The sequence below is a fragment of the Dipodomys merriami genome, unplaced genomic scaffold (genome assembly GCF_024711535.1).
Source record: "Dipodomys merriami isolate MVZ:Mamm:240054 unplaced genomic scaffold, mDipMer1.0.p SCAF_14, whole genome shotgun sequence".
NCBI lineage: Eukaryota > Metazoa > Chordata > Mammalia > Rodentia > Heteromyidae > Dipodomys > Dipodomys merriami.
This window is the reverse complement of record NW_027202715.1, coordinates 20,348,065-20,360,678: the sequence shown is the minus strand read 5'-3', so window position 1 is coordinate 20,360,678 and position 12,614 is coordinate 20,348,065. Positions and strand designations below refer to the sequence as shown.

The following is a 12,614-nucleotide window of genomic DNA, read 5'->3' as shown; positions in this document are numbered from 1 at the left end:
GAACTCTGGGCTTGGGCATTGTCCCTGCGCTTTTCAGCTCAAAGCCAGCATTCTACCACTTGAGCCACACAACTCCACATTCAGTTTAGAGGCAGTTTATTGGAGATAACAATCTCATGGACTTTTTCCTGTATGGGCTGGCTTCAAACTGATGCTTCCTCAGATCTCAGCCTCCTGAATAGGATTCTAGTCATGAGCGACTGGCACTCGTGATTTTTTTTTTCTTTCTATATTTTCTTTTGATTGGAGACTGAAATCAGGGCTTCTGTGTTCTAGGCATTTAGAGCCCTGCCACTCAGCACAAACATCGGTATTTTCCCTAGGAACTGCCCTCAAATTGTTAAAAGCAGTCAAAGTATAAAAATACTAGAAATAAATATCCTAAAGGAGGCTAGTTTTTCCAAATTGTTTTATAAAACTCACGTTTTATTTTTAAAACATTACAGGTTAGAATTACAGTAGCAATTCCTTGGCACCGTGATCACATCATCATGGGTATTGTCTACATAAAGGAATGGCATGAAGTCTGTTTTGAAAAGCAAAAGTAGTGTACACAGGTACATAATTACACAATAATTAGGAAAGTTTTGCAGTAAAATCTAAAAATATTATGTTTTTGTTTTCATGGTCTGGGGAATCAAACCCAGGGCCTTACACATGCTTAGGCAAGCACTATGCCACTGAGGCCGCATCCCTAGTCTATAAATGGTTTTTAAGTAAGCTAAAACTAAACAGCCAAGTTACACTTTTTCAGAACAGCTGCCTCAAAGAAAATGAACCTAAGATGTAATGACATCATTTAGTGAGAAAGTTTCAAAAAGTGACTAAAAATCATGGTTTATTTGTTGTAAATCAACCTTGGAATTTAAGCAACTTACTTTGTGTTTATGTGTGTAAGTGCCATTCCTGGAACTTGAACTCAGCCTGGGTGCTGTCCCTGAACTTTTCTACTCAAGACTAATGCTCCACCACTTGAGCCACAGCTCCAGGTTTGTGTGTGTGGTTTTTTTTGTTTTTTTTTGTTTTGTTTTTTTTGTTGTTTTTTTTTTGTGATTAATTGGAGATTAGAGTCTCACGGACTTTCCTGCCTGGGCTGGCTTCAAATTGTGATCTCAGATCTCACCCTCCTGAGTTAGCTGGGATTATAGGTGTGAGCTACTAATGCCCAACTCTTGAATTACATTTAAAATTCTGAAGTACATAATAAAAAACATTTGAAACTTATGTTTACTAATTTTCAGCAGTCATAAAAATGTTATTATATCCCATCAGTACAAAAACAGTTCAAGAATATAATTCTATTTCTTAAGGACACATTTCTGTCCATATTCGAGAAAGGATATCTGAGATCTATGTTAGATATAACTGAAATTGACCTCAGAAGCTCACTGGAAATTTATAGGTTCTGGAGACAGTAGACCTTCAAGTAAAACACTAGTTTTTACTTTGGCAATTTAGAAAAGCATCTTACACGCTAAGGGAAAAAGAAGCATCTATGATTAATCATAGATGTAATAATGCTCCTTGGAATGTAAAGTTTCTGTGTTATTCTTGGAAGACTCAAAAGTGCATAGCTGAAAATTAATACACAAAGGATTCTAAATGGTGGAAGTTAAACAATAGAAATTCTTAGTATGCTACAACAAAATAGTGTTCCTTGAATCTAAGAAATGGGCTGGAAGCCACCATTTTCATTTACCCAACACCAATGGTAGACTAGGACATTTCTGAGAAATAACTCCAATGGGAATAGAATAGGACGTGGGTGCTGTCCCTCAGCTCTTAAGCTCAAGGATAGCACTCTACCACTTGAGCCACAGCACCACTTCTGGCTTTTTCTGCTTATGTGGTGCTGAGGAATCAAACCCAGGGCCTCTTGTATACAAGGCAAGCACTCTACCACTGAGCCACCTTCCTAGCCCAGAATCACTCTTTTCTATGTCGTTCCAAGGGAAAGAATTTTTTCCCCTCATTTTTAATGCTTAAGGAGAGAAACTGGGTTTTGTTCCCCTGCAGCCTGTGCATAAAAACACATTTCCTGAGGGATTTATGTTTTCAACTTTGAATTGGGATACTATCCCCCATTCCGTGTTAAAAACCAAAAAAGCATCTGAAAAGACCTGTCCCAGTAACTTAAGGTGAAAGGATGGTTTTGTTTAACAGGGGAAATGTTAAGCCAAATCAATGTCCCTTATAATCCCACCAGCATATGAAACTGACTTAAGACCAAAAGGAAATGACATAGTATAAAATATTGGTTGTTTCTATTGCAAATAAGGGAAGGGTGAGGGGAGAAAAAACACATCAAATACTTACGTTGGAATCTTGCCAAAATGAAAAGCCTACGGGCTAGATGTGGTGGCATATAACCCCAGCACTCAAGGCTGAGGAACACAGGATGGATGATCCTGTGTTAAGAAAGATGGTGTGTTGAGATCTTGTCTCATAACAAATGTTGAATTGGGACATAAATTCTTCTAAAAAAGTTGATACATTTCAGTCTTGCTCTGAGAACTGTGAAGCTTTAAAGTGCATTAAGAGAATTACAGGCACCATCAAATGCCAGTTTGACAGAATTCAGAAGACAATCTGAAGCCTTATTTTTAAGAAGGCCTTTATAAGATAAGGCAAATGTGTGTTCGCTTCTGTCTGGCTTTCAATGGACTTAAGTTACATGATTGTTCTGTGTAATATTAATTAGGCTAAAGTTACTCCAAAACATGCTGTTTAAAATTCTGGATAACAATGGAAAAAAGTAAATATCAAGTCATCCAGCTTATGATTCCCAAAAATTAAGTCGAGAAGATAAACTGGTACCAATACTGACTGGAAGCTGCTTAGAGGGGCTGATGTCTGCACACCTTGCACACATGGAATATTCATTGCAGGTACTGTCATACAGGAAGGACTTAGTTCTGGAGTTTTATGGCAAGTTAGATGAGCATCTCTGAATGAGTAATGCATGACAGGAATCACAGACTCGTACTGGCTTTGGTGAAGAAGGCAAAGGCAGTTCGTTGTCAGAGCAGGCATTACAGAAAATTTCCCCACAGTTTCTACAGTGGTGCTATTAAATGGAAAGAGAAAACTGAATGAAATTTTAAGTCATTTTTGAGCCAAAAAATTTTGGACTCTCTACCTCTCTTACCTTTCTCTTAGAAAGTGAGAATTCCTTTTCACAAAGCTTACAATGTGTTGCTTCTTTGTCTTTCAGCCAAACCAGTCCCTAATGGGAAGAAAAAACCCAGGGCATGTGCACTGCCACCAAGCAACACCCTTAGCCCTAAAATGCTTCACATTTATACAGGGTATTTGTAAACTCGTACCAATGGGTTGAGCCTTCTTACTTAAAGCATCTACTCACCTGCAATGCTTTGTTGGCTTCTTTTATATCTTCTATTTTCAGTTTGGATCTAAAAGGGTTACAAACAGGTGCAAATTTTAGTGTACATTTTTAAATATGACTGCCTAGTAATTAGGTGCTGGGTTTTCATAGAATATGAAATTATACACACTATTAGATCCTAGTGATTGTGTCTGGCCAGAACAATGTCATTCTCCTATGTCTTTTGTTTTGGTGAACTTAGCTTTGTGCTTGCTAAGCAGGCACTTTACCATTGAGCTGCATCTCTAGCTAGCACTTTATTACGTTTTAGTATTAAACTTTTATGATCTTAAGGTAAGTGTTTAGTCTCCACATAGTCCCTGACACATATCTGTCACACGAGTCAGTGGGAAATAAGGTAATGATGCACAAGGTATGGCTCAAAGTGCTTAGTAAATCGATGCCAAATTGGTAAAGGAATCCTGCTTATCAGAAGTACAATGCAAATTGTTCTTTGAAAACACTAATTGGAGCCGGGTGCTGGTGGCTCACGCCTCTAAACCTAGCTACTCAGGAGGCTGAGATCTGATGATCACAGTTCAAAGCCAGTCCTGACAGAAAAGTCGGTGAGACTCAACTCCAATAACCACTAGAAAACCGGAAATGGTGCTGTGGCTCAAGCGGTAGAGTGCTTGCACTGAGCTGAAGAGCACAGGGACCAGCGCCCAAGCCTAGAGTTTAAGCCCCACAACCGACAAAAAAAAAAAAAAGAAAGAAAAAAAACTAGCTGGGCTGCGATGTAGCCCATTGACAAGCAAGTGTAACATCCCAGTACCAAAAGAGACAAAACAAAACAAAAAAAATTTTAAGAAAAAAGAAAAACTAGGAACAAAAAAAAAAAGCCTTGTCCCTCCTTTCCCCCTTCCCCCCACCCCTTTTTTTTGATTGGGGATTCAGGGCCTGGGTGTTGTCCCTGAGCTCTTCAGCTCAAGGCTAGCGCTCTACCACTTGAGCCACAGCGCCACTTCTGGCTTTGTTTATGTAGTGCTGAGGAATCGAACCCAGGGCTTCATGTATGCAAGGCAAACATTCTACCACTGAGCCCCTTCCCAGCCCTCCCTGAACATTTTTGGTCAAGGCAAAAAAGGTAGAGCATTATCTCTACCACTTAAGCCACAGCTCTACTTCTGGCTTGTTTTATGCTTAACTGGAAGTAAGATTCTTGTGGACTTGCTGCCCAGGCTGGCTTCAAACTGCAATCCTCAGATCTCAAGCCTCCTGAGTACCTAAGATTAAAGAGGTAAGCTTCCAGTGTCCACCTAATAGCTTTATTCTTTAGAAGCCAAGTTTCAGGGTTCTAGTAAATTATAATACTGTTCTTTATGCCCTTGGAAATGAGGCTCAATACCTCCTAATGGAATCTCATCTTCAGCAACAATTAAATCTCTGTTCTACTGTGATTTCTACTGAGTTGAATTTTTACAAATGGCATGCACCCATATATATGATGAGATGCTTACATTTAGATTTATTTTGAGGTTGGCTAGAGACTTAAGACCTGATTAAAGTATAGGTCACTGTAGATTTCTTATTTCTACTTTTCTATATTAAAACAGATAGTCCATGCCTAAGACCTTTGGTGGTGGTGGTGGTGGTGGTGGTGGTGGTCATGTGTCTTGAACTCTGGACTTGGACTTGGGCCTGGACGCCGTCCCTCAGCTCTTCAGCTCAAGGCCAGCACTCTACCACTTGAGCCACAGTACCATTTCCAGTTTTCTGAGTGGTTTATTGGAGATAGTCTGATGGACTTTACTGCTTGGGCTGGCTTTGAACCACAATCCTCACATCTCAGCCTCCTGAGTAGCTAGGATTATAGGCATGAGCTACCGGCACCTGGCATTATAAGACCTTTTTATAGGCGTCTACTTAGTTGAAGAATAAAAGAGAAATTACTCGCTAAGTTTGTTGCCAAGTTCTTGAAGAGCTTGTTCTTGTTCATGATATATTTTCTTCAACTGCTGATTTTCATCCTGGAGGTTAAGAAATTCCTTCAAAATAAGACAAAATGTAATTTAAATTCTACGCATACTAATTTGAAAAACATTCTTAGATTATTTTGGCTTTTTAAGACAGCCTTGCTATATGGTCCAAGCTGCCCCCCAACTCATGATCTTCCTCTTAGCCTCCCAAGTACCCGCCTTTCTTTACGCCTTTTAATAAGAAACACAACTGACAAATGACAATGATCAAGATGCACTGGATTTACAAGCTCACATGTTGAACTGAAACTCTCTTGTACAGCTACTGAAAGATAATAAAACAGAACTCTTTCCAAAACTGTGTGTGTGTATGCACATGCTGCTCCTGGAGCTTTAACTCAGACTGGGAACTGTCTCTGAGCTTTTGTGCTCAAAGAGAGCACTTTAGTTGGGCTAGTGACTCACACATGTAATCCTAGCTATTCAGGAGGATGAGATCTGAGGATCACAGTTCAAAGCCAGAAAAGTCCCTGTGAGACTTATCTCCAATAAACTTAACTCCAGAAAAAGACAGAAATGGTGCTGTGGCTCAGGTGGTAGGCTCAGGGACAATGTCACACCCAGGCTCTGAGTTCAAGCCCCAGGACTGGAAAAAAAATAACTACCATTTAGGCCACAGCTTCACTTCCAGCTTTTTTGGTGTTTAACTGGAGATAAGAGTCTCTCGGACTTTCCGGCCTGGGCTGGCTTCAAACCATGATCATCTAATCTTTACCTCCTAAGTAGCTAGCATTATAGACATGAGCCATCCAAGCCTGCCAAACCTCTTATCAACAATTTTCCATTCACTTTAATCTTCTTACTGATACTTCCAGAAATAACTAGTATATACTGTTTCTTCATATAAATGTACATTTTTAAGTTAACAGTTGTCAAGATGCAATATTTAAAGTTTTACCACTATTTACTTTTTTAAGACTAATGATTTGTTGGGTTTCATGTCTAAGATGAGATAAGGCATCTTTCTCCTTTTGAAGATCTTCCTGCAAAGTCTGCCTCCATTCCTTCTCAATCTTCAAGTCAGTTTCCAGTCGCACCCTTGAACGAAAATGACACACAGAGCTCAGTGCTATTTCTCACAGAACAGTTGTATCCCTTCATATAAGCATCTTTTTTTTTTTTTTTGTCGGTCGTGGGGCTTGAACTGTGGGCCTGGGCATTGTCCCTCAGCTCTTCAGCTCAAGGCGAGCACTCTACCACTTAAGCTACAGCGCCACTTCCGGTTTTCTGGTGGTTTATTGGAGATAGGAGTCTCACGGTCTTTCCTGCCCGGGCTGGCTTTGAACCGCGATCCTCAGATCTCAGCCTCCTGAGTAGCTAGGATTACAGGCGTGAGCCACCAGCGCCCGGCTAAGCATCTTATCTTTTCGTTGATTATTTCAGCCTCTAAATAGGATTGGAGATACTTTATTTCATAAATATTTCTTGATAAGTTCAGGATTTTCGGCTACAAAATACCCTTCTTACTCATTTGTCATTTATTACATATACATAAATAATACATAATGGAATGGCAAATGCCATACTGTAAAAACTAGTTACATCTTGGAAATGGAACTAGTGAAAACAAGGGAAGGTGGGATTTTTGTTATTGTTTTTGAGACAAAGATTCTTTTTGTAGCAGGCCAGCCTCAAACTCACAGTCTTCCTGCCTCCATTTCTGGAGTGCTGAGATTACAGGCATGTGACCTTATACCTGGCTTAGGGTGGGGTTGTATCCCTTATACCTGGCTTAGGGTGGGGTTGTATCCCTTATACCTGGCTTAGGGTGGGGTTGTATCCCTATACCATGTGAACTTTTTTACAACAAACTAAAGAATTGCTCTGGTGTAATTATTGCTGTTATCAGAATAGAAATCAATTGGGGCAAAGTGCTAATTTACAGATTACTGCTAGAAGCTGACCAGTATCAGGATAGATCTATGAGTAGGCCATCTTAGGAGAAAAGTCCATGCTGCTTAGAAATGCTAATTCTACCTCATTCTAACAACGAAAGTAGTCAAAGTACTACATTTTAGATTGATCAAAAAGTCTTTTTCGCTGGGCACTGGTGGCTTATACCTGTAATCCTAGCTACTCAGGAGGCTGAGATCTGAGGATCGCTGTTCAAAGCCAGTCCAGGCAGAAAAGTCCATGACATTCATCTCCAACAAACCACTCAGAATACCAGAAGTGGCACTGTGGCTCAGGTGGTAGAGCGCTAGCTTTGAGCTGGAGAGCTGAGAGACAGCACCCAGGCCCAGAGTTTAAGCCCCACAACCAACAAGAAGTCATTTTCAAAATTATTCTTTGCAAGTGGATAGAATAAGAAGGGTACATATACTGATAACAGTTCAGAATGGGTGTTGAAGAGCCCTAAATCTATAAATGCCAATGTACACAGAAAGCATTCTCCCCTGAAATAATGTAAGACATGCTCTGACAAAAGGTCCGAGGAAAAGACAGTCTAGTAAGAGAAAATTTTTGTGTGTACTGGGACTTGAACTAGAGCCTGGGCATTGGGTCCCTTAGCTTTTTCACTCAAGGCTGGTGGCTTTACCACTTGAGCCATAGCTCTACTTCTGGCTTTTTGCTGGTTAACTGGAGATAAGAGTCTCATGGACTTTCCTACCCAGGCTCACTTATAACCAAATCCTCAGATCTCAGCCTCCTGAGTAGCTAGGAATACAGGCGTGAGGCACCGGCGCCCAACTGCATGTTCTTTGATGATAGTTCTTTGGTGTTAAGTTCCAGTACTCCATATCTAATGGCCATCAGATTAATATGGAACAAAACTGGGGCACAGGTCCTTGGAAAAGTGCTAGTCTAGTACGTATAAAGCCCTGAACTCAAACCTTAGTGTTACTGCAACCAAAAACAAAATTAAATTAAAAATAAATAAAAATAGGGGCTGGGAAGGTGGCTCAGTGATAAGAGTGCTTGCCTTGTATGTATGAGGCCCTGGGTTCCATTCCTTAGCACCACATAGGCAGAAAAAGTCAGAAGTGGTGCTGTGGCTTAAAGTGGTAGAGCACTAGCTTTGAGCTGAGGGACAGTGCCCAGCAGAGTTCAGGCCCCACAACCAACAATAAATAAATAAATAAATAAATAAAATCTCCTAAATATGACAGCAAGACATAGCTGAAAGTACTCAATAAGCAATAATGAAAGTGAGGGGCTGGGAAGGTAGCTTAGTGGTAGAGTGCTTGCCTTGCATGTATGAGGCCCTGAGTTTTATTCCTCAGCACCACATAAACAGAAAAAGCCAGAAGTGGCGCTGTGGCTCAAGTGGTAGAGTGCTGGCCTTGAGCTGAAAAGCTGAGGGACAGCGCCCAGGTGAGCTCAGGCCCCCCCAACCGACAAAAAAAAAGAATAAAAAGGAAAACATCACAAATTTTCGGTTTTTGTGTGGAACTGGGACTCAAACATAAAACTTTGGGCAAATGCTCTTAACACTAAAATATATCCTTAGCCCAAATTTTAATTTTTTTTTTTTTTTTTGGTCAGTTGTGAGGCTTGAACTCAGGGCCTGGGAGCTGTCCCTGAGCTCTTTTGCTCAAGGCTAGCATGCTATCACATTGGGTCATAGCTCCACTTCTGGTTTTCTGGTGGCTAACTGGTAAGGGTCTCAAGGATTTTCTTGCCCAGGCTGGCTTTGAAGTGGTATCCTCAGATGTCAGCCTCCTGAGTAGCTAAAATTACAGGCATGAGCCACCAGTGCCTAGCTAAATTTTTAGTTTTTAAAATGAACATATTAGCCAGTGTCATTGGATAAATAAAAAAAATTGTATTTTATTATGGTGTGCAAAAAAAAACTGAGGGGAGGCTGGGAAGGTGGCTCAGTGGCAGAGCACTTGCCTTGCATGCACGAGCCCTGGGTTCCATTCCTCAGTAACCACATAAGCAAAAAAAAGAAAAAAGCCAGAAGTGGCGCTGTGGCTCAAGTGGTAGAGCGCTAGCCTTGAGCTAAAGAGCTGAGGGACAGCGCCCAGGCCCAGAGTTCAGGCCCCACAACCGGACCCCCAAAAAAAACCCCAAACAAAAACTGAGGGGAGGGGATTATATCAATACAATTCTTTGTTTCTAAGAGTAAACTACTCACAGCTGTTTCTCCTTTTGGGAAATTTGTTTCTGCAGACTGTCAGATTTACTGAGGCATTCTTGTCGATATTTCTCATCCTCATCTTCAGCTTCCACTTGCGCCTTCTCTGCTTGCTGCAATCTGGTGTAATTCAAATCAACTTTGGGTAAAACTGAGGCTAGAACTAGGGTGTAAAAGGGTGAAGAAGACAAATAAAAGAAAAATGGGGAAATAGAAACATTTCTAAATGAAAACAAAGTTTGGGGGGGAACTCACAAACTCAAACGTGAAAGAGCCACACAATGTCTAGAAATCGGTTTGTGATTTTTTTTTAATACAACATATAATATGCCCAGAATACTATCTTTAATTTTGTTTTATTTCTTGTTTATAATTAACAATGTAAAGCAATACAGCCTTTACCAATTATCTAGAGCATAATGAATGGAATTTCAAAGTATAAGTATGTGTGTTAATGGAGGTTTTTTTGCTTTGTTTTTTTACAAAATCAAGAAAAGCAAAATACTTCTGTCTGCAGTAGGTGGAGAAGGCCCCAGCTATGTTCTAATAAGGGGTGTAGGCAGGAATGAAGGGTGCTGCAAGGCCACAAGCAAGACCTACAGATACTCCAAGTAGTAGTGGAGTCCTTCCTACACCTCTTCATGCTTTTACTAATTTGGTCAAAGATGTATATGTGTATGGATGCATATTTGAAATATTCAAAAAGAATTTAGTGCTAGTTGGCATCATTCTCTAGAGATCATTTTCCTTATCACTGAATATTAGGCATTAGGTCAAAATGTGATTTTTTCAGTTTTTCTATTTTTACTTGTAAGCCATTGCTTTTCCTCCGGCTTACTTCCATTCTCGCCTTGCTTGGCCATCAGATTTCTGAGAATTAACCTCAAGGTTCTCTAAAAAAATAGTTTCAGGACAAAAATTCCTGCCTCTTTCTTTCTGCCTTAAAATCATATTAATGGGGTGAATTTCACTTATCATATGAGTATGTATGACTTCAAGATAATGTTATCTATAAGTTTAAATTTTAAGGCAGTGGGAAGGAACCCAAGCTTTTCTCTAAGTTACCCAAAGTAAAATAAAAGTGAGAGTGAGGTAGGGCTTGAAGTTGTGCTATCCCATAGGGCTGAGGGAACTGGAAAATTGAGATGCAAACGCACATACCAATAGCCAATCTGGGTATAAACTGTTTAAAAACATATTAGCAAATTCAGTAAGGGAGCCATCAGGCAAAGAGCGGGGCTAATAGGGGGGAAATATCTGAGCCAACACAACGTGAAACCAAAGGTTAACTTAAACTTTTTTTTACACTTTCCACCAAAAAGCTAAAAAGGTAAAATTGCATTTGAAAATCCTGACCTCTACATGGTCAATAGTGGAATGGGCCTCGTGCACGAGGCCCATGGAATGTACTGGGATACAAGTGCACATGCTCTGCTTGCCGGCAGCGTGCTACCTCAGCAGCTGACCCCAAAATAGAGAGGGAGCCAGATCCCTTTAGAGTATTTAATAGCATAAATCCTTTTCCATTTAATACACTATAAAATTATGGGTTCTCTCAGTCTGTTTAAAAGATGTGCAGTCTTCAGAAAGATATATCTTTGACCAGCTTGTACTGGTCCTGTCTGTCACTGCCAGCACACTTCACCAACGACATTGCAATTGTCCTAGTTTGAGTTAACAGATCGTTGTCACTTCATAATGGAATGGACAGAAATCAAAGACAGAAAAAAGGTAATAAAGATGTCCAAAATGTAAAAATGGGGATAAAGAAAACAAAAGAAAAAGAAAAAAAGAAGAAAGAGGATGTCAATAAAAGAATATTCATGTCAATAAAGCATTAATAGTTATGTTTTTAATAAGTAGATTCAAAAAAAGCAATGGTAAGACATATGTTGACATCAACATGACAAGGCCATGGAAATACATTACATTTTCCAACAATCAAAGTGAAAAATGCCAATCTGAAACAATTCCACCAAAGCAAACTTCCATCTTGGGTAAGGCTGTGGGTCTGTGCTCAGAGAAAGCAAACTTAACTGCTTCTCCGAATACCTCTTTTCTGGTAGAGAGCAGTGAGTGGAAGACTGATGATCACAATGCAGGGAACAGATAGGCTAATCCTCATATGGTTTCTACTTTTCATTTTTCCACTTTTTTAAAATGTGTATTTGTTTTATATTATAGGTAGAACCACAGGAAATTACTGTTATTAGTTCTTTTAAAAAAAAATCTAGGGGGCGGGGGGAGGATGGGAAGGGATGGGAAGGGGAAACAAAGGAGGAGGCTACAATGCTTGATAAGAAATGTACTCATTATCTTGCCCATGTAATTGTAACCCCTCTGTACAGTATTTTCACAATAAGAAATAAAAATTGAAAAAAAAAATCTATAGATGGAAACCTCAAAAGAATCAGCCTAACACAGAACAACTCGATTCCATGCAGTAACTAAAACAAAAAGTCAAAAACTCTGCTTGCCTTAAACAAAAGAGCATGCCCTAATCTATGTCTTCCTAAGTAGTCCTTGTGGCAGGTGTCAGAGTGAATAAAGAAAAAGAGGAGAAGGAGAAAAAAAAGAAACTAATATGGGAATGCTGTACCTTTGTTCCAGCTGCCTCATGGCTGTAGTGATTTTATTGGTTTTTTCTTCTAGTTGGGCGATTATTTCATTTTTTTCTTTCAAACCGTCTTCAGAGCCCTGAATTATTTATAAAAAACATAACAGCTATAATGGTTTTGATTTTTAAACCTGAATGTTTAAAAATTTCCCACTTGTATTTTGCAATAGAATTGTTACTTTGAAATGAGCAGAATTTGTTACTTTTAAACTATTCTGTTGGGCTGGGAAGGTGGCTCAGTGGTAGAGCACTTGCCTTGCATGCCTGAGGCCCTGGGTTCGATTCCTCAGCACCACATAAGCAAAAAGAAAAAAGCCTGAAATGGTGCTGTGGCTCAAGTAGTAGAGCGCTAGCCTTGAGCTGAAGCTGAGGGATAGCGCCCAGGCCCAGAGTTCAGGCCCCACGACCGGACCCAAAAAAAAAAAACCCTATTCTGTTGAGGTGTGGTGGTAAACACTTGTAATTCCAGCACTCTGGAGGTAGAGGCAATAGAACCTCAAGATCAAGACCAGAGGGCTGGAAAAGTGGCTCAGTGGTAGGCCCCACGACCAG

At 40.0% G+C, this 12,614-nt stretch overlaps 1 protein-coding gene across 4 annotated transcripts in view; it reads right to left on the bottom strand.

Moving 5' to 3' along the window:
• Positions 1-405: 405 nt before the first annotated feature.
• The window catches only part of Rufy2 (RUN and FYVE domain containing 2), a 34,905-nt gene continuing 22,696 nt past the window's right edge, over positions 406-12,614 (bottom strand). For 3 of the 4 annotated variants that reach the window (XM_070020974.1, XM_070020975.1, XM_070020973.1), the window contains exons 12-18: positions 12,045-12,142; positions 9,446-9,565; positions 6,273-6,402; positions 5,279-5,373; positions 3,365-3,413; positions 3,149-3,226; positions 406-3,067 (exon numbers count right to left, since the gene is read on the bottom strand). In XM_070020974.1, the coding sequence (XP_069877075.1) occupies positions 2,924-3,067; positions 3,149-3,226; positions 3,365-3,413; positions 5,279-5,373; positions 6,273-6,402; positions 9,446-9,565; positions 12,045-12,142 (714 nt within the window). In that variant the 3' untranslated portion in view covers positions 406-2,923. The remainder of the gene's footprint in view (positions 3,068-3,148; positions 3,227-3,364; positions 3,414-5,278; positions 5,374-6,272; positions 6,403-9,445; positions 9,566-12,044; positions 12,143-12,614) is intronic. The other variant, XR_011371551.1, reaches the window with a different exon arrangement.